This window comes from Oncorhynchus nerka, linkage group LG14 (genome assembly GCF_034236695.1).
Source record: "Oncorhynchus nerka isolate Pitt River linkage group LG14, Oner_Uvic_2.0, whole genome shotgun sequence".
In the NCBI taxonomy this organism is placed as follows: domain Eukaryota; kingdom Metazoa; phylum Chordata; class Actinopteri; order Salmoniformes; family Salmonidae; genus Oncorhynchus; species Oncorhynchus nerka.
The window spans coordinates 16,654,046-16,670,523 of NC_088409.1; the positions used below are offsets into that span (position 1 = coordinate 16,654,046).

Consider the following 16,478-nt stretch of genomic DNA (forward strand, 5'->3'; position numbering starts at 1 on the left):
CCAAAGACACTATAGAATCACTATGTAACTGGGGGTGAATGCCAAAGACACTGTAGAATCACTATGTAACTGGGGGTGAATGCTAAAGACACTGTAGAATCACTATGTAACTGGGGGTGAATGCCAAAGACACTATAGAATCACTATGTAACTGGGGGTGAATGCCAAAGACACTATAGAATCACTATGTAACTGGGGGTGAATGCTAAAGACACTAGAATCAATGTAACAGGGGGTGAATGCCAAAGACACTATAGAATCACTATGTAACTGGGGGTGTGCCAAATACACTATAGAATCACTATGTAACTGGGGGTGAATGCCAAAGACACTATAGAATCACTATGTAACTGGGGGTGAATGCCAAAGACACTATAGAATCACTATGTAACTGGGGGTGAATGCCAAAGACACTATAGAATCACTATGTAACTGGGGGTGAATGCCAAAGACACTATAGAATCACTATGTAACTGGGGGTGAATGCCAAATACACTATAGAATCACTATGTAACTGGGGGTGAATGCCAAATAACTGAATCACAAAACTGACAAAGACACTATAGAATCACTATGTAACTGGGGGTGAATGCCAAAGACACTATAGAATCACTATGTAACTGGGGGTGAATGCCAAAGACACTATAGAATCACTATGTAACTGGGGGTGAATGCCAAAGACACTATAGAATCACTATGTAACTGGGGGTGAATGCCAAAGACACTATAGAATCACTATGTAACTGGGGGTGAATGCCAAAGACACTATAGAATCACTATGTAACTGGGGGTGAATGCCAAAGACACTGTAGAATCACTATGTAACTGGGGGTGAATGCCAAAGACACTATAGAATCACTATGTAACTGGGGGTGAATGCCAAAGACACTATAGAATCACTATGTAACTGGGGGTGAATGCCAAAGACACTATAGAATCACTATGTAACTGGGGGTGAATGCCAAAGACACTATAGAATCACTATGTAACTGGGGGGTGAATGCCAAAGACACTATAGAATCACTATGTAACTGGGGGTGAATGCCAAAGACACTATAGAATCACTATGTAACTGGGGGTGAATGCCAAAGACACTATAGAATCACTATCACTATGTAACTGGGGGTGAATGCCAAAGACACTATAGAATCACTATGTAACTGGGGGTGAATGCCAAAGACACTATAGAATCACTATGTAACTGGGGGTGAATGCCAAAGACACTAGAATCACTATGTAACAGGGGGTGAATGCCAAAGACACTATAGAATCACTATGTAACTGGGGGTGAATGCCAAATACACTATAGAATCACTATGTAACTGGGGGTGAATGAAAGACACTATAGAATCACTATGTAACTGGGGGTGAATGCCAAAGACACTATAGAATCACTATGTAACTGGGGGTGAATGCCAAAGACACTATAGAATCACTATGTAACTGGGGGTGAATGCCAAAGACACTATAGAATCACTATGTAACTGGGGGTGAATGCCAAATACACTATAGAATCACTATGTAACTGGGGGTGAATGCCAAAGACACTATAGAATCACTATGTAACTGGGGGTGAATGCCAAATACACTATAGAATCACTATGTAACTGGGGGTGAATGCCAAAGACACTATAGAATCACTATGTAACTGGGGGTGAATGCCAAAGACACTATAGAATCACTATAACTGGGGGTGAATGCCAAATACACTATAGAATCACTATGTAACTGGGGGTGAATGCCAAAGACACTATAGAATCACTATGTAACTGGGGGTGAATGCCAAATACACTATAGAATCACTATGTAACTGGGGGTGAATGCCAAAGACACTATAGAATCACTATGTAACTGGGGGTGAATGCCAAAGACACTATAGAATCACTATGTAACTGGGGGTGAATGAATCACTATGTAACTGGGGGTGACAAATACACTATAGAATCACTATGTAACTGGGGGTGAATGCCAAATACACTATAGAATCACTATGTAACTGGGGGGTGAATGCCAAAGACACTATAGAATCACTATGTAACTGGGGGTGAATGCCAAAGACACTATAGAATCACTATGTAACTGGGGGTGAATGCCAAAGACACTATAGAATCACTATGTAACTGGGGGTGAATGCCAAAGACACTATAGAATCACTATGTAACTGGGGGTGAATGCCAAAGACACTATAGAATCACTATGTAACTCAAAGACACTATAGAATCACTACTGGGGGTGAATGCCAAATACACTATAGAATCACTATGTAACTGGGGGTGAATGCCAAAGACACTATAGAATCACTATGTAACTGGGGGTGAATGCCAAAGACACTATAGAATCACTATGTAACTGGGGGTGAATGCCAAAGACACTATAGAATCACTATGTAACTGGGGGTGAATGCCAAAGACACTATAGAATCACTATGTAACTGGGGGTGAATGCCAAAGACACTATAGAATCACTATGTAACTGGGGGTGAAAAGCACAAGAATCACACTGGGGGTAGAATCACTATGTAACTGGGGGTGAATGCCAAAAACACTATAGAATCACTATGTAACTGGGGGTGAATGCCAAAGACACTATAGAATCACTATGTAACTGGGGGTGAATGCCAAAGACACTATAGAATCACTATGTAACTGGGGGTGAATGCCAAAGACACTATAGAATCACTATGTAACTGGGGGTGAATGCCAAAGACACTGTAGAATCACTATGTAACTGGGGGGGGTGAATGCTAAAGACACTAGAATCACTATGTAACTGGGGGTGAATGCCAAAGACACTATAGAATCACTATGTAACTGGGGGTGAATGCCAAAGACACTATAGAATCACTATGTAACTGGGGGTGAATGCCAAAGACACTATACTATGTAACTGAATGCAAAGACACTATAGAATCACTATGGGGGTGAATGCCAAAGACACTATAGAATCACTATGTAACTGGGGGTGAATGCCAAAGACACTATAGAATCACTATGTAACTGGGGGTGAATGCCAAAGACACTATAGAATCACTATGTAACTGGGGGTGAATGCCAAAGACACTATAGAATCACTATGTAACTGGGGGAATGAATGCCATGTAACTGGGGGTGACACTATAGAATCACTATGTAACTGGGGGTGAATGCCAAATACACTATAGAATCACTATGTAACTGGGGGTATAGAATCACTGTAACTGGGGGTGAATGCCAAATACACTATAGAATCACTATGTAACTGGGGGTGAATGCCAAAGACACTATAGAATCACTATGTAACTGGGGGTGAATGCCAAAGACACTATAGAATCACTATGTAACTGGGGGTGAATGCCAAAGACACTATAGAATCACTATGTAACTGGGGGTGAATGCCAAAGACACTATAGAATCACTATGTAACTGGGGGTGAATGCCAAAGACACTGTAGAATCACTATGTAACTGGGGGTGAATGCAAAGACACTATAGAATCACTATGTAACTGGGGGTGAATGCCAAAGACACTATAGAATCACTATGTAACTGGGGGTGAATGCCAAAGACACTATAGAATCACTATGTAACTGGGGGTGAATGCCAAAGACACTATAGAATCACTATGTAACTGGGGGTGAATGCTAAAGACACTAGAATCACTATGTAACAGGGGGTGAATGCCAAAGACACTATAGAATCACTATGTAACTGGGGGTGAATGCCAAAGACACTGTAGAATCACTATGTAACTGGGGGTGAATGCTAAAGACACTGTAGAATCACTATGTAACTGGGGGTGAATGCCAAAGACACTATAGAATCACTATGTAACTGGGGGTGAATGCCAAAGACACTATAGAATCACTATGTAACTGGGGGTGAATGCCAAAGACACTATAGAATCACTATGTAACTGGGGGTGAATGCCAAAGACACTATAGAATCACTATGTAACTGGGGGTGAATGCCAAAGACACTATAGAATCACTATGTAACTGGGGGTGAATGCCAAAGACACTATAGAATCACTATGTAACTGGGGGGTGAATGCCAAAGACACTATAGAATCACTATGTAACTGGGGGTGAATGCCAAATACACTATAGAATCACTATGTAACTGGGGGGTGAATGCCAAAGACACTAGAATCACTATGTAACTGGGGGTGAATGCCAAATACACTATAGAATCACTATGTAACTGGGGGTGAATGCCAAAGACACTATAGAATCACTATGTAACTGGGGGTGAATGCCAAAGAATCACTATGTAACTGGGGGTGAATGAAATCACTATGAATCACTGGGGGGTGAATGCCAAAGACACTATAGAATCACTAAACTGGGGGTGAATGCAAATACACTATAGAATCACTATGTAACTGGGGGGTGAATGCCAAAGACACTATAGAATCACTATGTAACTGGGGGTGAATGCCAAAGACACTATAGAATCACTATGTAACTGGGGGTGAATGCCAAAGACACTATAGAATCACTATGTAACTGGGGGTGAATGCCAAATACACTATAGAATCACTATGTAACTGGGGGTGAATGCCAAATACACTATAGAATCACTATGTAACTGGGGGTGAATGCCAAAGACACTATAGAATCACTATGTAACTGGGGGTGAATGCCAAATACACTATAGAATCACTATGTAACTGGGGGTGAATGCCAAAGACACTATAGAATCACTATGTAACTGGGGGTGAATGCCAAAGACACTATAGAATCACTATGTAACTGGGGGTGAATGCCAAAGACACTATAGAATCACTATGTAACTGGGGGTGAATGCCAAAGACACTATAGAATCACTATGTAACTGGGGGTGAATGCCAAAGACACTATAGAATCACTATGTAACTGGGGGTGAATGCCAAAGACACTATAGAATCACTATGTAACTGGGGGTGAATGCCAAAGACACTATAGAATCACTATGTAACTGGGGGTGAATGCCAAAGACACTATAGAATCACTATGTAACTGGGGGTGAATGCCAAAGACACTATAGAATCACTATGTAACTGGGGGTGAATGCAAAGACACTATAGAATCACTATGTAACTGGGGGTGAATGCCAAAGACACTGTAGAATCACTATGTAACTGGGGGGGTGAATGCTAAAGACACTGTAGAATCACTATGTAACTGGGGGTGAATGCTAAAGACACTGTAGAATCACTATGTAACTGGGGGTGAATGCCAAAGACACTATAGAATCACTATGTAACTGGGGGTGAATGCCAAAGACACTATAGAATCACTATGTAACTGGGGGTGAATGCCAAAGACACTATAGAATCACTATGTAACTGGGGGTGAATGCCAAAGACACTATAGAATCACTATGTAACTGGGGGTGAATGCCAAAGACACTATAGAATCACTATGTAACTGGGGGTGAATGCCAAATACACTATAGAATCACTATGTAACTGGGGGTGAATGCCAAAGACACTATAGAATCACTATGTAACTGGGGGTGAATGCCAAAGACACTATAGAATCACTATGTAACTGGGGGTGAATGCCAAATACACTATAGAATCACTATGTAACTGGGGGTGAATGCCAAAGACACTATAGAATCACTATGTAACTGGGGGTGAATGCCAAAGACACTATAGAATCACTATGTAACTGGGGGTGAATGCCAAAGACACTATAGAATCACTATGTAACTGGGGGTGAATGCCAAAGACACTATAGAATCACTATGTAACTGGGGGGTGAATGCCAAAGACACTATAGAATCACTATGTAACTGGGGGTGAATGCCAAAGACACTATAGAATCACTATGTAACTGGGGGTGAATGCCAAAGACACTATAGAATCACTATGTAACTGGGGGTGAATGCCAAATACACTATAGAATCACTATGTAACTGGGGGTGAATGCCAAAGACACTATAGAATCACTATGTAACTGGGGGTGAATGCCAAAGACACTATAGAATCACTATGTAACTGGGGGTGAATGCCAAAGACACTATAGAATCACTATGTAACTGGGGGTGAATGCCAAAGACACTATAGAATCACTATGTAACTGGGGGTGAATGCCAAAGACACTATAGAATCACTATGTAACTGGGGGTGAATGCCAAAGACACTATAGAATCACTATGTAACTGGGGGTGAATGCCAAAGACACTATAGAATCACTATGTAACTGGGGGTGAATGCCAAAGACACTATAGAATCACTATGTAACTGGGGGTGAATGCCAAAGACACTATAGAATCACTATGTAACTGGGGGTGAATGCCAAAGACACTATAGAATCACTATGTAACTGGGGGTGAATGCTGACACTATAGAATCACTATGTAACTGGGGGTGAATGCCAAAGACACTATAGAATCACTATGTAACTGGGGGTGAATGCCAAAGACACTGTAGAATCACTATGTAACTGGGGGCTGAATGCTAAAGACACTGTAGAATCACTATGTAACTGGGGGTGAATGCTAAAGACACTGTAGAATCACTATGTAACTGGGGGTGAATGCCAAAGACACTATAGAATCACTATGTAACTGGGGGATGAATGCCAAAGACGCTATAGAATCACTATGTAACTGGGGGTGAATGCCAAAGACACTATAGAATCACTATGTAACTGGGGGTGAATGCCAAAGACACTATAGAATCACTATGTAACTGGGGGTGAATGCCAAAGACACTATAGAATCACTATGTAACTGGGGGTGAATGCCAAAGACACTATAGAATCACTATGTAACTGGGGGTGAATGCCAAAGACACTATAGAATCACTATAACTGGGGGTGAATGCCACTATAGAATCACTATGTAACTGGGGGTGAATGCCAAAGACACTATAGAATCACTATGTAACTGGGGGTGAATGCCAAAGACACTGAATCACTATGTAACTGGGGGTGAATGCAAAGACACTATAGAATCTATGTAACTGGGGGTGAATGCCATAGAATCACTATGTAACTGGGGGTGAATGCCAAAGACACTGTAGAATCACTATGTAACTGGGGGTGAATGCTAAAGACACTAGAATCACTATGTAACTGGGGGTGAATGCCAAAGACACTATAGAATCACTATGTAACTGGGGGTGAATGCCAAAGACACTATAGAATCACTATGTAACTGGGGGTGAATGCCAGAGACACTATAGAATCACTATGTAACTGGGGGTGAATGCCAAAGACACTATAGAATCACTATGTAACTGGGGGTGAATGACAAAGACACTATAGAATCACTATGTAACTGGGGGTGAATGCCAAAGACACTATAGAATCACTATGTAACTGGGGGTGAATGCTGGGGGTGAAAAAGACACTATAGAATCACTATGTAACTGGGGGTGAATGCCAAAGACACTATAGAATCACTATGTAACTGGGGGTGAATGCAAAGACACTATGAATCACTAAACTGGGGGTGAATGCTAAAGACACTATAGAATCACTATGTAACTGGGGGTGAATGCCAAAGACACTATAGAATCACTATGTAACTGGGGGTGAATGCCAAAGACACTATAGAATCACTATGTAACTGGGGGTGAATGCCAAAAGACACTGGTCACTGGAATGCCAAAGACACTATAGAATCACTATGTAACTGGGGGTGAATGCCAAAGACACTATAGAATCACTATGTAACTGGGGGGGTGAATGCCAAAGACACTATAGAATCACTATGTAACTGGGGGGGTGAATGCCAAAGACACTATAGAATCACTATGTAACTGGGGGGGTGAATGCCAAAGACACTATAGAATCACTATGTAACTGGGGGTGAATGCCAAAGACTATAGAATCACTATGTAACTGGGGGTGAATGCAGAATCACTATGTAACAGTTTGGGTGAGGTCACACCCCCTCTCAACAAATAGGATCTTTACTTTTATTGGTCACGGTTGTTCACGTGATGATTCCCTGGGGGAAATGAACAAAAACATAAGGAAACTCGTTTATCATCGGTATGTGGAGCACTGAACAACTCATAAAGTGGCTTGCTCTGACATTGTTTTGACATTGTGTTTTGGCAGGGCTGGGAGGAGCGGTTGGCTACGTGCTGGGTGGCCTGGACTGGACCAGCACCATCATGGGCACGGCCTTCAAGTCCCAGGAGCAGATCCTGTTTGTGTTTGCTGCCGTCATCTTCACCATATCTGTGATTCTACACATGTTCAGTATCAAGGAGGAGAGTTTTGAGGCTCGTGGTGACACTCTGGGAGACTCCGACTCCGACAGCCTGTCCTCCTCAGAGAAACTGAAGGGGGGCTTGGCGGGGCCTCGTAGTGTACCTCAGCTGGACGTTATAGGAGAGGAGGACGCCCAGTCAGAGAGGGAGCTCTTCATCAACGTGGACAGGGTGAGGAGTAAGAGCGACTCGGTGCTGGCCATGCCTGACGCCACCATCGAGCTGGACTCAGACCTGGACCAGGACGGTCATTTCCTGGCCGACATTGAGCCCTCCATCTTTCAGGACTACCCCCAAGATTTGTACCCTGGCACCCCTCAGAGACACTACAGTGGATGGGGCATCCAGGACCTGGAAGGCCCCCAGGCCGAGGTTCAGGCAGACAGCCAGCTGCCCCTCTTCCACCAGGACCCCTCCCCCTACTACAGCAGGGAGCACATGTTGTTCAACAACCAGACCAACCAGGGAGCCAAGTCCCTCAACGGGGCCCCGGCGGTCCCCTCCAACCACAGAGCCCGCGGGGCCAACAGCCAGGGCCGTATGCCAGGCCTGAGGCCGTCCAACACCAGCACCACTACCGGAGCACGTCGCTTCCCCTTCTACCGCCAGCCATCATTTACATTCTCTTACTATGGCCGCGTGGGTTCAGCACGATACCGCCACCGCAGAAACACCATGGGCAATCCGGCCGGCGCCAACCTCCGCATCAAGACCTCGCAGAGCATGAACGACATCTACGAGCACATGCAGCGGCGGCAGCAGAGGAGGGAGCTCCAGCAGAGCAGCACCACACTGTCCAGCGGGGACTCTGAGAGGGACGATGGAGACCAGGGGGGCACCACGGTCAAGCTGCTGTGGCTGTCCATGCTGAAGATGCCCCCCCAGCTGCTGAGGCTCTGCGTCTGTCATCTCCTCACCTGGTTCTCCATCATCGCTGAGGCAGTCTTCTACACAGACTTCATGGGACAGGTCATCTATGATGGAAACCCCACAGTGAGAACCTGTCCAGTCCTCCATTGTAATTCATTGTATATTGTAGTTCATTATAGTTTGTACTTTATTTCAGTAAGAGAATGAGGACTCTTGTTTTATTTGTCTCTTTCCTCAATAATCTATTTTTCCTGTTTTCCTTCCTTCTCTTTCTACTCTTCTTTCCTATTCTCTGTTTCTCCTCTACAGGACAGGGAACCCTCAGAATCACTAGGTCTCTGTTTCTCCTCTACAGGACAGGGAACCCTCAGAATCACTAGGTCTCTGTTTCTCCTCTACAGGACAGGGAACCCTCAGAATCACTAGGTCTCTGTTTCTCCTCTACAGGACAGAATACCCTCAGATTCACTAGGTCTCTGTTTCTCCTCTACAGGACAGAATACCCTCAGAATCACTAGGTCTCTGTTTCTCCTCTACAGGACAGGGAACCCTCAGAATCACTAGGTCTCTGTTTCTCCTCTACAGGACAGGGAACCCTCAGAATCACTAGGTCTCTGTTTCTCCTCTACAGGACAGAATACCCTCAGAATCACTAGGTCTCTGTTTCTCCTCTACAGGACAGAATACCCTCAGAATCACTAGGTCTCTGTTTCTCCTCTACAGGACAGGGAACCCTCAGAATCACTAGGTCTCTGTTTTTCCTCTACAGGACAGAATACCTTCAGAATCACTAGGTCTCTGTTTCTCCTCTACAGGACAGAATACCCTCAGAATCACTAGGTCTCTGTTTCTCCTCTACAGGACAGAATACCCTCAGAATCACTAGGTCTCTGTTTCTCCTCTACAGGACAGAATACCCTCAGAATCACTAGGTCTCTGTTTCTCCTACAGGACAGGGAACCCTCAGATTCACTAGGTCTCTGTTTCTCCTCTACAGGACAGAATACCCTCAGAATCACTAGGTCTCTGTTTCTCCTCTACAGGACAGAATACCCTCAGAATCACTAGGTCTCTGTTTCTCCTCTACAGGACAGAATACCCTCAGAATCACTAGGTCTCTGTTTCTCCTCTACAGGACAGGGAACCCTCAGAATCACTAGGTCTCTGTTTCTCCTCTACAGGACAGGGAACCCTCAGAATCACTAGGTCTCTGTTTCTCCTCTACAGGACAGGGAACCCTCAGAATCACTGGGTCTCTGTTTCTCCTACAGGACAGGGAACCCTCAGATTCACTAGGTCTCTGTTTCTCCTCTACAGGACAGGGAACCCTCAGAATCACTAGGTCTCTGTTTCTCCTCTACAGGACAGGGAACCCTCAGAATCACTAGGTCTCTGTTTCTCCTCTACAGGACAGGAAACCCTCAGAATCACTGGGTCTCTGTTTCTCCTCTACAGGGCAGGGAACCCTAGAATCACTAGGTCTCTGTTTCTCCTCTACAGGACAGAATACCCTCAGAATCACTAGGTCTCTGTTTCTCCTCTACAGGACAGGGAACCCTCAGAATCACTAGGTCTCTGTTTCTCCTCTACAGGACAGGAAACCCTCAGAATCACTAGGTCTCTGTTTCTCCTCTACAGGACAGGAAACCCTCAGAATCACTGGGTCTCTGTTTCTCCTCTACAGGGCAGGGAACCCTCAGAATCACTAGGTCTCTGTTTCTCCTCTACAGGACAGAATACCCTCAGAATCACTAGGTCTCTGTTTCTCCTCTACAGGACAGGGAACCCTCAGAATCACTAGGTCTCTGTTTCTCCTCTACAGGACAGGAAACCCTCAGAATCACTAGGTCTCTGTTTCTCCTCTACAGGACAGGGAACCCTCAGAATCACTGGTCTCTGTTTCTCCTCTACAGGGCAGGGAACCCTCAGAATCACTAGGTCTCTGTTTCTCCTCTACAGGACAGAATACCCTCAGAATCACTAGGTCTCTGTTTCTCCTCTACAGGACAGGGAACCCTCAGAATCACTAGGTCTCTGTTTCTCCTCTACAGGACAGAATACCCTCAGAATCACTAGGTCTCTGTTTCTCCTCTCCAGGACAGGGAACCCTCAGAATCACTAGGTCTCTGTTACTCCTCTACAGGGCAGGGAACCCTCAGAATCACTAGGTCTCTGTTTCTCCTCTACAGGACAGGGAATCCTCAGAATCACTAGGTCTCTGTTTCTCCTCTACAGGACAGGGAACCCTCAGAATCACTAGGTCTCTGTTTCTCCTCTACAGGACAGGGAACCCTCAGAATCACTATAGGTCTCTGTTTCTCCTCTACAGGACAGGGAACCCTCAGAATCACTAGGTCTCTGTTTCTCCTCTACAGGACAGGGAACCCTCAGAATCACTAGGTCTCTGTTTCTCCTCTACAGGACAGGGAACCCTCAGAATCACTAGGTCTCTGTTTCTCCTCTACAGGACAGGAAACCCTCAGAATCACTAGGTCTCTGTTTCTCCTCTACAGGACAGGGAACCCTCAGAATCACTGGGTCTCTGTTTCTCCTCTACAGGGCAGGGAACCCTCAGAATCACTAGGTCTCTGTTTCTCCTCTACAGGACAGAATACCCTCAGAATCACTAGGTCTCTGTTTCTCCTCTACAGGACAGAATACCCTCAGAATCACTAGGTCTCTGTTTCTCCTCTACAGGACAGGGAACCCTCAGAATCACTAGGTCTCTGTTTCTCCTCTACAGGACAGGGAACCCTCAGAATCACTAGGTCTCTGTTTCTCCTCTACAGGGCAGGGAACCCTCAGAATCACTAGGTCTCTGTTTCTCCTCTACAGGACAGAATACCCTCAGAATCACTAGGTCTCTGTTTCTCCTCTCCAGGACAGGGAACCCTCAGAATCACTAGGTCTCTGTTACTCCTCTACAGGGCAGGGAACCCTCAGAATCACTAGGTCTCTGTTTCTCCTCTACAGGACAGGGAATCCTCAGAATCACTAGGTCTCTGTTTCTCCTCTACAGGACAGGGAACCCTCAGAATCACTAGGTCTCTGTTTCTCCTCTACAGGACAGGGAACCCTCAGAATCACTATAGGTCTCTGTTTCTCCTCTACAGGACAGGGAACCCTCAGAATCACTGGGTCTCTGTTTCTCCTCTACAGGGCAGGGAACCCTCAGAATCACTAGGTCTCTGTTTCTCCTCTACAGGACAGAATACCCTCAGAATCACTAGGTCTCTGTTACTCATCTACAGGACAGGGAACCCTCAATCACTAGGTCTACTGACAAGGGCTCAAGTTATTTTAAATGCCGATGTAATGTTTTTAATGGGACAAAATGTTCATTCTGATAATATGCACAATTTAGTTTGTTCTATATGTTCTATTTTCTCTGTCTAGGCTCCTGCTAACTCCACTGAACTACAGAACTACCATAAAGGGGTTCAGATGGGCTGCTGGGGACTGGTTGTCTATGCTGCTACCGCTGCAGTCTGCTCAGGTAGGTCCTACTCCTTAGAGAAATACACAGTGTGGAAAGCAACGTGAACAGTGTGGAAAGCAACGTGAACAGTGTGGAAAGCAACGTGAACAGTGTGGACGGCAACGTGAACAGTGTGGACGGCAACGTGAACAGTGTGGAAGGCAACGTGAACAGTGTGGAAGGCAACGTGAACAGTGTGGACGGCAACGTGGGCGGCGTGGACGGCAACGTGGGCGGCGTGGACGGCAACGTGGGCGGCGTGGAAAGCAACGTGGACGGCAACGTGGGCGGCGTGGAAAGCAACGTGGACGGCAACGTGGGCGGCAACGTGGGCGGTGTGGAAAGCAACGTGGACGGCAACGTGGGCAGTGTGGAAAGCAACGTGGACGGCAACGTGGACAGTGTGGACGGCAACGTGGACAGTGTGGACGGCAACGTGGACAGTGTGGACGGCAACGTGGACGGCAACGTGGACAGTGTGGACGGCAACGTGGACAGTGTGGACGGCAACGTGGACAGTGTGGACGGAAAGCGTGGACAGTGGACAGTGTGGACGGGACGTGGACAGTGTGGACGGAAACGTGGACAGTGTGGACGGCAACGTGGACAGTGTGGACGGCAACGTGGACAGTGTGGACGGCAACGTGGACAGTGTGGACGGCAACGTGGACAGTGTGGACGGCAACGTGGACAGTGTGGACGGCAACGTGGACAGTGTGGACGGCAACGTGGACAGTGTGGACGGCAACGTGGACAGTGTGGACGGCAACGTGGACAGTGTGGACGGCAACGTGGACAGTGTGGACGGCAACGTGGACGGAAACGTGGGCAGTGTGGACGGAAACGTGGACAGTGTGGACGGAAACGTGGACAGTGTGGACGGCAACGTGGGCAGTGTGGACGGCAACGTGGACAGTGTGGACGGCAACGTGGACAGTGTGGACGGAAACGTGGGCAGTGTGGACGGAAACGTGGACAGTGTGGACGGAAACGTGGGCAGTGTGGACGGCAACGTGGACAGTGTGGACGGCAACGTGGACAGTGTGGACGGCAACGTGGACAGTGTGGACGGCAACGTGGGCAGTGTGGACGGCAACGTGGACAGTGTGGACGGCAACGTGGACAGCGAGGTGTACGGGATGTGCAGCGAGGTGTACGGGATGTGCAGCAACGTGGACAGTATGGACAGCAATGTGGACAGCAACCTGTACGGGATGGACAGCAACGTGTATTGCGTGTACGGTATGGACAGCAATATGGACAGCAGCATGAACAGCAGCCTGTACAGTACGGACAGCAACGTGTACGGACGGCAACGTGAACAGTACGGACGGCAACGTGAACAGTACGGACGGCAACGTGTACGGTGTGGACGGCAACGTGTACGGTGTGGACTGCAACGTGTACGGTGTGGACTGCAACGTGTACGGTGTGGACTGCAACGTGTACGGTGTGGACAGCAACATAGACAGCAAGGTGTACGGGATGTGCAGCAACGTGTACAGTATGGACAGCAATGTGGACAGCAACCTGTACGGTATGGACAGCAATGTGTATTGCGTGTACTGTATGGACAGCAACATGTACAGTATGGATAGCAAGGTGTACGGTATGGACAGCAACATGGACAGCAAGGTGTACGGGATGTGCAGCAACGTGGACAGTATGGACAGCAATGTGGACAGCAACCTGTACGGTATGGACAGCAACGTGGACAGTAGTGTGGACAGCAACGTGGACAGTAGTATGGACAGCAACGTGGACAGTAGTATGGACAGCAACGTGGACAGTAGTATGGACAGTAGTATGGACAGCAACGTGGACAGTAGTATGGACAGCAACGTGGACAGTAGTATGGACAGCAACGTGGATAGCCTGTACAGTATGGACAGCAAAATGGACAGCAACGTGTACAGTATGGACAGCAATGTGGACAGTATGGACAGCAATGTGGACAGTATGGACAGCAACGTGTACAGTATGGACAGCAAAATGGACAGCAACGTGTACAGTATGGACAGCAATGTGGACAGTATGGACAGCAATGTGGACAGCAACGTGTACAGTATGGACAGCAATGTGGACAGTATGGACAGCAATGTGGACAGCAACGTGTACAGTGTGGACAGTAGTATGGACAGCAACGTGAACAGCCTGTACGGTATGAACAGCAACGTGTACAGTATGAACAGCAACGTGTACGGTATGGACAGCAACGTGTACGGTATGGACAGCAACGTGTACGGTATGAACAGCAACGTGTACGGTATGAACAGCAATGTGTACAGTATGGACAGCAACATAGACAGCAAGGTGTACGGGATGTGCAGCAATGTGGACAGTATGGACAGCAACGTGTACGGTATGCACAGCAACGTGTACGGTATGGACAGCAACGTGTACGGTATGGACAGCAATGTGTACGGTATGGACAGCAAGGTGTACGGTATGGACAGCAACATAGACAGCAAGGTGTACGGGATGTGCAGCAACGTGTACAGTATGGACAGCAATGTGGACAGCAACCTGTACGGTATGGACAGCAATGTGTATTGTGTGTACTGTATGGACAGCAACATGTACAGTATGGACAGCAACATGTACAGTATGGATAGCAAGGTGTACGGTATGGACAGCAACATGGACAGCAAGGTGTACGGGATGTGCAGCAACGTGGACAGTATGGACAGCAATGTGGACAGCAACCTGTACGGTATGGACAGCAACGTGGACAGTAGTGTGGACAGCAACGTGGACAGTAGTATGGACAGCAACGTGGACAGTAGTATGGACAGCAACGTGGACAGTAGTATGGACAGCAACGTGGACAGTAGTATGGACAGCAACGTGGACAGTAGTATGGACAGCAACGTGGACAGTAGTATGGACAGCAACGTGGATAGCAACGTGAACAGCCTGTACAGTATGGACAGCAATGTGTACAGTATGGACAGCAACGTGTACAGTATGGACAGCAATGTGGACAGTATGGACAGCAACGTGTACAGTATGGACAGCAAAATGGACAGCAACGTGTACAGTATGGACAGCAATGTGTACAGTATGGACAGCAATGTGGACAGTATGGACAGCAACGTGTACAGTGTGGACAGTAGTATGGACAGCAACGTGAACAGCCTGTACGGTATGAACAGCAACGTGTACGGTATGAACAGCAACGTGTACAGTATGAACAGCAATGTGTACAGTATGGACAGTATGAACAGCAACGTGTACGGTATGGACAGCAACGTGTACGGTATGGACAGCAACGTGTACGGTATGGACAGCAACGTGTACGGTATGAACAGCAACGTGTACAGTATGAACAGCAACGTGTACGGTATGGACAGCAACGTGTACAGTATGAACAGCAACGTGTACGGTATGAACAGCAACGTGTACGGTATGGACAGCAACGTGTATACCAAAGAGTGAGGTCTTGACTCACAACCTGTATAGTGAGTACTAAGTACTTGCTACTTAATGCAACTCATTTATGCCAACTCAATAATGTTGCGTATGATGTTTTTGTTGACAGCTGTGCTCCAGAAGTACCTGGACAACTACGACCTGAGCATTAAGGTGATCTACATCCTGGGTACTCTGAGCTTCTCCCTGGGAACTGCAGTCATGGCCATCTTCCGTAACGTCTACGTTGCCATGGTGATGATCAGCACCATGGGCATCATCTCCATGAGTATCTCCTACTGCCCCTATGCTCTGCTGGGCCAGTATCACGAGAACAAGCAGGTGAGGATCACTGTGGAGCACCATAGATCACTATACACTGAGTGCACAAAACATTAGGAACACCTTCCTAATATTGAGTTACAGCCCCCCCCCACCCCCCTGGATGTCCTTTGGGTGGTGGACCATTCTTTAAACATTCCCTCAATGTGTGAAGCCAATGCCGAAAGCCCGATAGCTGTAGTGTAGCT

General features: G+C 46.7%; 1 protein-coding gene across 1 annotated transcript in view; it reads left to right on the top strand.

The window, feature by feature from the left end:
- The window catches only part of slc45a4b (solute carrier family 45 member 4b), a 51,152-nt gene that overhangs the window by 32,547 nt on the left and 2,127 nt on the right, over nt 1-16,478 (top strand). Inside the window, exons 5-7 of the mRNA XM_065027556.1 lie at nt 8,035-9,182; nt 12,456-12,555; nt 16,079-16,290. Of these exons, the coding sequence (XP_064883628.1) occupies nt 8,035-9,182; nt 12,456-12,555; nt 16,079-16,290 (1,460 nt within the window). The remainder of the gene's footprint in view (nt 1-8,034; nt 9,183-12,455; nt 12,556-16,078; nt 16,291-16,478) is intronic.